The 12,187-nt window shown below is 41.9% G+C and overlaps 1 protein-coding gene across 1 annotated transcript; it reads left to right on the top strand.

The window, feature by feature from the left end:
- The first annotated feature begins 2,339 nt into the window (after positions 1-2,339).
- Positions 2,340-5,067, top strand: LOC310773658 (E3 ubiquitin-protein ligase TRIM39-like). Its single transcript, XM_083633583.1, has one exon. The coding sequence runs from the start codon at positions 2,371-2,373 to the stop codon at positions 3,973-3,975; it is 1,605 nt and encodes a 534-aa protein (XP_083489709.1). The 5' UTR covers positions 2,340-2,370; the 3' UTR covers positions 3,976-5,067.
- Positions 5,068-12,187: the final 7,120 nt, after the last annotated feature.

Below are 12,187 nucleotides of genomic sequence, written 5' to 3'. Positions count from 1 at the left end.
GTTTCAAGGCACTGTGTGTGAGTTAAGTGCGACTCACCTCCAAGTCTCCAGTCCAAGTCCCCATCTCTGGGCACTGATGACATCATCAGTGATGTCACAACACTGATGACATCACTGATGACATCATCAGTAATGTCACAATGCACTTTTGCCAACTGACATCACTCATGACGTCATAAATGTGTGTTTTCCCAGGATGGCAAGGGTATGTCCCACCGTTCCCCAGGATGGCGAAGGCATCGATGCTCTAGGCTATACATGAGGGCAGAATTCAAAATGTAAAAAATTCATTTTTTGAGATACAATTCTGAGAGACAAATTTGCGTCAACGAAGTTTGGCATGGGACTGGACCTTTGTGCAAAGTTTGGTTTATTTTCATGCATGGGAAGTCCAACTTCCCGGAAGAATAATAATAATAATAATATTGGCAAATACAATTAAGTGGCCCTGCCGCTTCGCTAGCCCGGCTACTAATAACATTCTAACTACTATATCGCGAGGGGTTCCGCGCGGCTCGTGACTCACAATTGATGATGGTGCCAGATTTTTTTAATTAGGTAATTGCCCTAATTACCTAATTCCAACACCCACGCGGTGCGCTAGTCTTTTCAAGGTTATGAAAAGTGCTTTTTATTTTCAACATAATCTGGTCTTTCAAATGAAACTTTAAAAATAATTATGCAGTAAAGAAGGCTAGAATAGCTAGATAAAGTGCTCTGTTGATCCGTTACTCTGTAAATTAGCAAGCATTAAATAGTCATGATCAAAACATACAATCAAAGTTCATATGAACAGCTGGTAAAATAAACCGTGACAATATACATTGTTTGCTGTGTACTAGGTATACTGGAATATTTCAAACTATTTTTGCATTTACAGTAACAATTTAGATGTGATGATAAAAGCTTTGAGAGTCTTGACATTTTTTGGTTTTGATATGTTGAAAGTGCTTGAATTTTATTCTTAAAAAGCCGTATGAACCCTGTGCACAACTGTGCGAAGCGTGTGAGGTACGCTATACATTAATATTTCTATTTATTATAAACACAGCCTAGAAATTTGATCTTACTATTCAATTGGAGGAAAACTGATTGTGCAAAAGGGAATCCACCAGAATTAAAAATTGAATTGAATTGAATTGAATTTTTTATTTGTCTCGAACAGAAGTTAAAAACACATTCATTTACAAAACAACTAGGGATGGGCATCGAATTTCGAATTTTCGAATAATCGTTGTTATTATCAAGGTCGACTTTTATTATTGAAATTCGATTTTTTTTTTTTTTTTTTTTTTTTTTTGAGTGAAATGTTGCATTGTCTCCCCTGATTCTAAGTATAGTCAAATCGCTTGGTTTGAGCAAGTAAAACAATTTTTATAAGCATTTTAAGCAAGGTTTATGGAAAAATGAATGGCGGATGAAATCCCATGAAGAGGGAGAGGGGGTGACTTTGGCACCCCTTTGGCACTCAGACCTGAGCCTACTAAATATTTAATTATATTATACTCTATTATATATTTAAAATAAATAACTCATGATTGTCAAAACTGTTTTTTATTTTCGAAAATGTCAATGTCATGTAACATGTTCTTTACTTCAGTGGTGCAATGCTTGTTTGAGCTAAAAATCCACAGCAGAAGCTTTTTATATTAATTAATAAAGCCGTAGACTTAGAATCAGGGGAGACAATGCAACATTTCACTCACAAAAAAAAAAAAAAATTACATTTTTAATTTTTTTTACATTTTTATTTTTATTTTCGAATTTCGAATTAAATTCGAATTTGGCCAGCGAATTTCGAATAGTGTTTTTGCTAGAAATGCCCATCCCTAAAAACAACATATTATATGTCCGAGAAGGGACAGAAAGAAGCCATGCTTATCTAGTCCTGCCCCTCCTTACTACTTCATTAAATAAGGTTTAAATAATAATAATAATAGCTGCTTTACAATACAAAACAGATAGCATAGCATAGCAAAAAAGACAATTCTTTTCACTTCAAGTGTGACTATTTTAGTTTTTTACTATCACACCATTAGTAGATTTTTGATATTGTGGGAAATAGCACCATGTTTATGAAATATTGCGATATTTGATTAATATCAGCCCAAGCCTACTGAGTACAGCAGATAATATTCATTACTATTTAAGATGTTTCCATTTTGCACAGATACTTGTCAAACGACATTTTCAGCTAAGTGCAGTAACTAACTGCATAACTCAAAATTAGTTTTGATCATTTTCCAATGATACTTGGATAGTTTTGAATATTAAGAATTGTGCGTTACAGTATTGTTATTTCACACTTTCTTTAGGTCTCGGAGTCTAGATATGGCTGCTGCCAGGAGTGTCCTATCTGAAGAGCAATTTATGTGCTTCATCTGTCAGGATGTGTTCATTAATCCAGTCTCCACACCATGTGGACACAACTTTTGCAAGAACTGTATCACACAGTACTGGGATATCGATGGCCCGTGCCAGTGCCCCCTGTGTAAAGATGTTTTCAAAACAAGACCTCTGCTGCGGGTCAATACTTTAATAGCTGAGATGGTTGCTCAGTCCAAAAAGTCAGCTCAGATGAAAGCCAGCAGCTGCCCAGACCAACAATGTCCCAAACCAGCAGAGGTTCCCTGTAACGTCTGCACTAGGACCAAACGGAAGGCCCTGAAGTCCTGCCTGGTGTGTCTGGCCTCCTACTGTGAGACTCACCTGGAGCTTCATCGGAGAATGACGGGCCAGAAAAGACACAAGCTGATGGATCCTCTGGAGGTGGAAGACAGGATGTGTAAAGAGCATGGGAAACCCCTGGAGCTGTTCTGCAAGACTGACCAAATCTGTGTGTGTCTGGTCTGCACTGCTTTAGTCCACAGGAAACATCAAATTGTCCCTTTGAAGGAAGGATATGAAGGAAATAAGGCTGAGCTGGGGGAGATGATCCAGGAGAGACGACTATCGATTCAGGAGATCAAACACTCAGTAGAGCTCAGCAAGGAAGACGCAGACACAGCGATAGCAGACAGTGTGCGGGTCTTCACCACTCTCATGCAGTCTGTGGAGAGAGGCCAGGCTGAGGTCATTGAGACAATCCAAGAGAAGCAAAGAACAACGGAGGAACAGGCTGAAGGCGTCATCAAAGAGCTGGAAAAGGAGATCTCTGAGCTGATTAAGAGAACTGCTGAGATGGAGCAGCTCTCACACACTGAAGACCACCTCCACCTCCTCCAATGCTTTCCATCCCTGAACACTCTTCCACGCACCAAGGGCTGGACAGAGGTCGGTGTCCATCACTCATATAAGGGGACTGTGAGGAGCGCTGTGTCTCAGCTGGAGGAGACTCTCAGGAAAGAGAAGCAGAAGCTGAGTGCTGCTGATGAGCTGAAGAGGGCGCAGCGGTATGCAGTGGATGTGACTCTGGATCCTGTTACAGCACATGGCCAGCTCATGCTGTCTGATGATGGGAAACAAGTACATTATGTTGATGAATGCAAGCATCTCCCAGACAACCCAAAGAGATTTTCTTTTGCTGACTGTGTCTTAGGAAAGCAGAGCTTCTCTTCAGGAAGATTTTACTTCGAGGTTCAGGTTAAAGGGAAGACTGCGTGGAAATTAGGAGTGGCCAGAGAGTCGATCAACACGAAGGGACCAATCTTAGTGAGGCCAGATATTGGCTTCTGGACTACCTATCTGAGGAAGGGATATGGGTACGGCGCTGCTGTTGGTGGCCCTCACTCTGTCCGTCTCCAACTGAAGACGAATCCTCAGAAGGTGGGGGTGTTTGTGCATTATGAGGAGGGTCTGGTCTCCTTTTATGACGTAGATACTGCTGCCCTTATCTACTCCTTCACTGGCTGCACCTTCACTGAGAAACTTTACCCATTCTTCAGTCCAGCAGGTGATGATAATGGTGGTGATGAAAATGCTGCCCCTCTGATCATCTTGCCTGTCAAATCACACAGATTAGGCTCATTAGAATAATTGATTTTCCTCAGATAGGATTCAATGTCATTTAAGATAACAAATGTATACATAGACCTACGTTGTTTTTTCAGGTAACTGTTATAGCCACATTATCCATTCTAATGTTGAATTTCTTTGATAGAACAACAGAAAAAACACTTGACAGACCTGTCTTAAAGCACCCCCTCCCCTCTAGTCAGTGTTACTACCTGTTTAACGGTTAATGTGCTTTTCAAACATTCTATGGGCGCCTGGTTAATAGGCATACGTAATCTGATTCTGTGCTACTGCTACGCTATTTGCGTAAGCTAAACCGGCTGCTGCATATGAAAAGCTACTCACGGACGTTCCTCTGCAGCTTTGCTAAGGTGGAAAAGCACAATTTTCTCAACAACCAGCAATTCATTTCAAATCAGAATGCACCATTGAAATCGGCATGACTTGTACTTGCTGGCTAGCTAGTGTTTCAGTCACTCAGAGGTGTATTGAGCTTGTCGTAGCGTGGTATAGCAGGCAGCGGGTGTAGCTAACGGCTAGCTAGCTAGTTAACATGCTAGCTCGTCTTCAATCAGAATTGCCATAGCTATGGCTCTAGCATTACTATAGTCATGTTGTTGTCATCCCATTGTAGCAACAGCTTAAATGTTTGAACTTTGAGCACAAAAATAGGTTATTTCTCAAAAATATTTGGCAAACGGTGTGTCTAATCAACAATGTCAGGAAATGACTCAGGAAAATATGAAATGTCTTAAAAATGGCAAACTACATTGGAGGGGGGCTTTAAACACATTTGAAGATGGATTTGTTCTTTCAATGGAGCTCTCCACTGAGAGAAGAATTAGACAAACTCTGCCGGGGAAAAAAGCAGGTCATGGACAAACTTTAAAGTGAATGAACCTCCAGATTCTGGTTAATATTGCAAATTCGTTTTTTTTCTTTAGATCCTGTTTTTCTTTTATGTGTTTGGTATTACTGCTTCTTGTTGCAGCAAACACATGGATCATAAAAACTTTATTGAATCGAATCACTATTGCAGGAGTGTGAAAACCGTTGATTGTATTTGTATCTTATGATTTGTCTGTTGAATCAGTGGAATAAATATGGTTAATTTCAGAATAAGAATAATTTTTATTGCCACAATATGCAAGATTACATGTGAGGAATTTGTCTTTGTGTAAGTATGCAGCGTATCGTCAATATTCAGAGATCAAAAGATACAAAAGACAAAATTGCAACAAGTGCAGTTCAATATACAAATAGGACAAGTGTTAAGTAGAAATTGAATAGGAATTTACTGCCCAAGTTAAATAGGCATTAAATAGGAGTTTACAGTCCAAGCGGTGCCCGATGTAGTTAACAAGTGTGATCTAATGGAGCAAAAAGTTCTGGTAGGAGAAGCAACTATAATACTTTCATATGTAATGAGTGTAGTCCAGCTGCTGTTACTGTAAATTGACATTCAACTGTGCTCTGCTCAGGGGGGGGGGGTGGTAGAGTCCTTGTTAGAGGGGCTTTGGGGACTTGTTGAAGCCGATGACAGTTGGGAAGAAGCTGTTCTTGTCGCAAGAGGTTTTGGTCTTGCATTTCTGCTCTTTGTGGATTAGCTTTAAAGTAAAGACATTTCTCAAGCTTTAATATCAAACATTAAATTATTTACATGTAGAAAATAACAGTAATGTTTCTTTCTATTGGCTTTTATTTGTTTCAGTAATTTTCTTTAATGTGCGAAACATGCACTAGATTGCAGAATTATTTTTCAATAAAATGCTCATTAGTAATTGCGTAGAATTAAAATGTTCAGTTGGCTATATGTCAGAGATGCTCACAAGTCATTTTTTGCAAGTCCCAAGTCATTGCGCTATAGAACAAGTCAAGTCTCATGTCTTTGCTCACAAGTCCAAGTCAAGTCTCTTACGGATGAGCATTTGCCAATTGCCATCCAGTCTGCTTAGAACTACACTGCATAACTAAAACTAAGGAAATCAAAGCATGTACTGTATTATCCTTACTCCTTTATTGTCATATAGTATCAGCATTGATTAGTTTACATTAATGGACCGTTCCTTAATGTTAATACACAGAAAAATAAAGATTGTTCAGAAGTCCCAAATCTCAAGTTCAAGTCAAGTCTTTGAGGAGAAGTCTTGTGTGTGTGACTTAAGTGCGACTCAAGTCCAAGTCCCCATCTCTGCTATACTGCTATAATCACCTTTTTAGTTCATCCCCTGGACATGTTAAAATGAAACTGGGAAATTGTTAGTGCTCTGTCTTTGTTGCCATGAGCTGTGGACCTCCAATGTGGCCGCCAGGGGGCAGCATCCACCAGCTGAAACCCCAGCAGTACATAGACGAGCCATGGACCCCTATTCGATTAGATACAAACAAAACAAGCTCAAACTGGCTTCTTTTTGGTAGGTAGGTAATAATTTTAATTTCCAAGGGGAAATTATTTTGTCACAGCAGCAGTTTGACAAATACAAATACAGAGTAACAATATATACACCGTAAAATATACAAATTATAGGCTACACGCATATATAGCAGAAATAATATAACTAAGTCCAAGTCTGCGGGCGGGGGGGTTGTTGGTAGCCTTGGAGATGTGGCAGCAACTCTTATATCTCTAGGATGCAGGGTGATATCACCCACTCCAATCCCGTGCCTGCCCCCGCCCCGCCGGGAGCAGCAGCAGCGGCAGCCTCCAGACCGCCGTGAGTCTCTCCGGTCCGTCTCCAGCGCACAGAGGAAGATGCCATAAGATCTCCTTTAGCACCTGGCTGGCTGTAAGTGGAGGGGGGACAGGAGAGGGGACACACAACAACGGATAAAGACACACATGGTCCCCGTTGTAGCGCGAGCAGAGCGGGGCTCCGAGCGTCTTTAATGACCAAGGAGGGAATCAATTATTCCCGCACCGGACTTTACTGTTGAGCGACGTAGAGGCTGCCGAGATTTCCTTCAGGTAATTCATTTGTGAGGATGCATGTTTATGGGTTTTAGGTTAGGCTTTCATGCGCATCCGCCACTAACACCTCATCAATTTAGCCGCTTAATTGAGTAAAAACGAGCCTTTTCAGGGACTGATAGTGAATTAAAAAGGTTGAGAAACTATGACCTGCAGTGATCCTCATATGGCAACCACAGCTACAAACCAAAATATATTTTCAGATAAGTAGGCTATGTTACATTTTTATGACTTCAAAGAAGTAGTTCTGTTATCAAATTTAGAGGTGCCAAATTTTTGGAACTCCCTGTCTCCATCGTGTCTTCAACTTCTCGGAGTCTGACAGCTATCTCTTATCCGATGATGGTCTATCTTTTTATTTATTTTTAAATTCTTTTCTTTTCTTCTCTAGTTTTTAGTTGTTTTTTTTACCCCCCCCCTCAACATGATCTACTCATGATGGGACAAGACGTAGCCTACAAGTCAGGCGGCCTTCCCTTCTCTACCAGCACTGGTCACTGTTTTCTGTATTTGCTTGTTTGTTTTCTTTTCTGATGTGCTAAATAAACTAAACCTACAACTAGATTGTATAGCCTAACTTAGCCTACACATAGACACACTGATTTTATAACATTTTTGTCAGCCTTGGGTAAGATGACGGGCACTACTACATCTTTAATATGAAGTTCAATATATTTTGCAACATGCTGAGAAATGAAATTCAAATCAGCTGTAGTGCTGACCACATCACACTGACACACACACACACACACACCACATCTCACTGAGGCTTCTCCTGAATAGATGTCCTGTGTTCCTTCCAGGGGGCTCTGCAGCGCGGTCCAGGATGCTACCCCCAGATGGTGACTTCCACAGGTAAGGTGTGTGTGCGTGCGTGCACACGCACGTGTGTGTGTGTGTGTGGTCCCGATGCCCTACCACACACACATCTCCCTCTTACCCTTTGTTCACACCTGGCTCTTAACAGAAGCAGAGCTGAAACTAAAGCCACGCTGAAGTTGAGCTCACGCTTAACCGGTCACACAAGAAGCACTCTCTTTTCCTCAGCGCCTCCCTCAGGGTGCCTTGACCCCGCCCACAACCACAACTTCTATTGACTTGAGGCCTGGCAGCTTCATGCTTGGAAAATAGGACTGAATCCTGAACGATCACTTCAGCGCGGCTTGAGCAAGGCACGCGTGTGGATCGTGTGCACGGCCTCGCCTGTTAACAAGGACGCCGAAATTAAACTTGTGGGTTGAGCGTTGCTTCGGTGTATGGTGTGAACGTGGGCTTACAGCACTGAGTTTGCAGATCAAAGTCTATCAACACACATAGTTTTGCCCCAGTACAGGTCAGAAGGGTGCCAAATATAAAGCATTGTTGTCAAAAAGCTGAGCATATGTTGTTTATGTGCTGGAGCTGATCTCTGTTCTGCACCATCTGACCACCCTATAATTGGAGAGGGAAAGCCGACGCTGCACAATTGCTCAGGCCAGTTGAGCAAGCGAGGCCGCGTAGTGGCTGAGCTGTGTGTGTGAGCCCGCCGAGCCCGGGCGAGTGTGTCTCGCGGGGATACCAACGAGGGACAATATTGTGACTCGAAAACTCGGCAATGTTGTTCTAGTAGGGCACTTTGGAGGGGTCCACGCACACCCCCCTTATTTTCTTTTTCTAGTCTGGATTTTTGGCATCCATAGGACCTCTAAAATAAAGATTTTGATGATCCCAAGAAAAAAACCTGTCGGACAACATTTTGGCGGGGACCATTTGGAAAATGGTGATGGCTGTTTTTCCCTCGCCAAAATTTTGTCTGACTTTGAATCATTAGTTATTGAGCTCCCTTCCCGGCAAGCTAGCATGACAAGCTTGGTCCCATTGCATTGGAAACCTTAGGTTGTCTCCTTTCAAATGATATCCCTACCTTTGCCCTAGCTCAGAATTTGAGTGTGCCACAGTCTCTGAAAGACAGTCTCACCGGCGTTCCTGCCGGCAATCCCACGGGTGTCATAGGGGTAATAAAACATAGAAAAAAACACATTTTGGACAGGTTCTTTTCTTGGGATCATCAAAATCTTTATTTTAGAGGTCCTATGGATGCCAAAAATCCAGACTAGAAAAAAGTAAGCGGGGTGTGCGACTGTGCGTGGACCCCTCTGAGGTGCCCTACTAAGTGGCCGTAACTGTAATGCCGGCGAATGTTGCTGCTACTTCTGCTCTGGACCAAACAAGTTCAACAAAGAGGGAACAGACACACAGAGAACAGCACTGCTGTCTATGTGCTGCCGTGGAATCATGAGTGATGAGGAGGACGATGAAGAGGCACGGTAGAAAGGAGTGCTGTGGGCGAGTGCGTATGATGATGGACGGCAGCAATGCATTTAGTTGTTTTTGACTATGGGAGTCACACACATTTAGGTTATTCTATATGATTTGATAACTAATGTAAGAACTAATGGAATATTTTTTCACTTCCATTCACTGAGCCTCCCCTGAAACTGTTTGGAGCCCGCTTGGGGAGGCCCGCCTCTCACTTTGAAAACCTCTGGTTTAGACGATTTGAAAATGAAATCTTCCACTTCTCCTGCCTTTCCTGCTCCTCGCTCCTCCATGTGAACGTGTTCCTCTTCTCACACGCTGAGATGAGTGCTTTCAGAGGCTCCATTTTACTACCTGGCTAAATTGCCCCGTGATGGAAAAATATTGTTAAAGGAATGATATTTGAATAATTGAAGCCCCTGGGCTTTAAAATTGCAGAACTCGCCGTGATATCCAGTGCCAAGTTAGAGGCCACCTCACCGAAATATTCATAATAAGAATGGATATACGTATCAGAGAGCCACTCACGTACTGCTCCCCTCTCTCTCTCTCTCTCTCTCCCTCTCTTTCTCTCTCTCTAATGTCCTTTATCTCATTGTTTCCACACATCTTGTTATGTATTCTCTCGTCTCATTCTCTTTTCATTACATTTTTTTACTTCTTTACTTTTCTTTTCGCTTCACTTCTCTTCAAAGCAATTCCAGTTTCTACCAGTAACAACGTATTGTATCAATACAGTTCACTCCTCTTATAGTGAGCACCAGGGACGGGTCAAATTGTTCACTATAAATGGGTGATCATTATAACAGATTGTTTTCTTTTTCTTTATTTCTTATGCAGATTACCATCTGACATTTGTATATGTATTACATGAATACAGCACATATAAAGTAAAGGAATGTTATTGACTTTAAAAATCCATACAGTAAGTTAGGCCTCCAGCTCCAAAATAGAATAGAGAGAACAGAATAAAATATGTTCCTGTCTATGAATGGAATTTTGCAGACCAACGTAGAAGGAAACAGTTTAGTACACACAGGTCACACATTCACTCAACAATGACACACGAAAAAATACAAAAAGCTAAAAAGAAAAACAATCTAAAACGGTTTTAGAAGTATTCATCAATGAAGTTATTACAGAAAAAGGTACCAACACGCAGGGCCCTATTCTCCCACAAGCCTTCGGCGCTAAAACGGGCCTTAAACGCAAAAAAAAATGTGCCTTGCGCCTGTTTTGGGACGATATCAATATGGCTTTAGGCTGCCAAATGCGCTTTAGGCCGAATGGGCGTGGCGCAGTCCCAGAATGGGCTAAAGTGGGCGTGTCGGCGCTAAATACCGGCGTACTGCTATCTTCCGACCTGGCGTTAATTTAGCGCCTTGCGCCTTTGAAAAGCAGGCCTATTCAGTGGGCCAGTTGCGCGGAGCGCTCCCCTCTGGCTCTCTCCCTCCCCTCTGGCTCTCTCCTCTTTCACCCTTCTCTGTGTCACCTCTCTCCCTCTCTCCTCAGTCTGACAGGCACAATACCGACTGTCTCTGACTCCCTCGCTCAGAGTCCCATAGAAAAAATAAGCTGTAACTTCACTGCAATGTGAATGTCCCAAGATGCATTGTGTTTCTCCATTTCGCTACTAAATAGCAACCAAATGAGCCGAAAACCTATATTAAGGGAGGATCTAAATAATGTGTAATGGTAAGACAACCTCCAATTGTAGAACATTTCAATATTGGACCAAATAAAACATCGAAATGAAAACACCACCCTATTTGAAACATATATGTCCTACTGGGGCTATAAATATCCCTTGTCGATTTAACGTGATTTAGATAAGTGACAGCGGAACGCGCTTCGGAAGCTTCTACTGTCATCTGCTATACTGTGATGTCCGCTCCAATAACTTGGCCCTACTCCACATTTAGTTTTACAATAAAAACACATTTATGCAATGACTTTACATAATGTAGGCTATATTTATGTGCATCATCCTTCCTGCAGCAGGCGAGAGAAAATGATATCTTTCTGGACAAACTTTCACCAATCTAATAGGCTATATTTTTCTAGCTGATGCGTTTAGAACATTATTTTCTCTTTGATCTTGCTATAGTGTAGCGTATTTACATGCTTGCAGTATTGAAACTGCAGTTAGATTGGTTTGAGAAGCATAATAATATAGAATAATAGCCTATAATGCAGACAGACAGACTGGATGAAGGGAGGGGGGGGGGGGCAGAGCGTTTGGCTTTCGTCTGGTTTTGCGGGATCACTGGAATTGGAGCTAAAAAGGCAAGCGTGCGATTCGTTTATTGCAGTTATCCAATGAGCATGACGGTGCATAATTTTACGCTTAAAAGGTGTGGTTGTAATGGTTGAGGCTGCGTCTAGCGCCAGCACGACGATATCAAGTGCGCTGGTCCACGCCCACTGATTTGAGCTGCGCCAGGCGCTCGGCCTAGAAACAGCGCCGATGCAACGATAGGGACCGCAACCTTCATCTGGGCCAAATAGACCCCGGGGTTCCGCAAGGCAGCTGTCTAGGCCCTTTGTTATATTCCATCTTCACTAATGATCTGCCGTTGTGTGTCAAAAATGTCAACACAGTTATGTACGCTGATGACACCACTCTGTATAGTGCCGCCACATCTGAACAAGCTGCAACTTGTGTCCTAAATAATGCCCTAATAGAAATAAACAAATGGGTTGAATGCAACAAGTTGATTTTAAATATTCCTAAGACTAAATCCATTTTGTTTGGATCCCGACATATGTTGGCCAACAACCCTCAACTAAAACTGGTAATAAATACCACAAATATTGAACAAGTTGACACAATAAAACTTCTGGGCATGACAATTGGCAACTCACTATCTTGGTCTAAACATATAAATAATATTGTCACCAAAATGGGAAGTGGAATCAGAATCACTAGGAAGTGTTCTGCGTTCATCAGTCCCTCAATACTCAAAT

Source organism: Poromitra crassiceps, assembly GCF_964638095.1.
Source record: "Poromitra crassiceps genome assembly, chromosome: 3".
NCBI classification, from domain to species: Eukaryota; Metazoa; Chordata; class Actinopteri; order Beryciformes; family Melamphaidae; genus Poromitra; species Poromitra crassiceps.
This window is presented reverse-complemented; position numbering and strand designations above follow the sequence as displayed.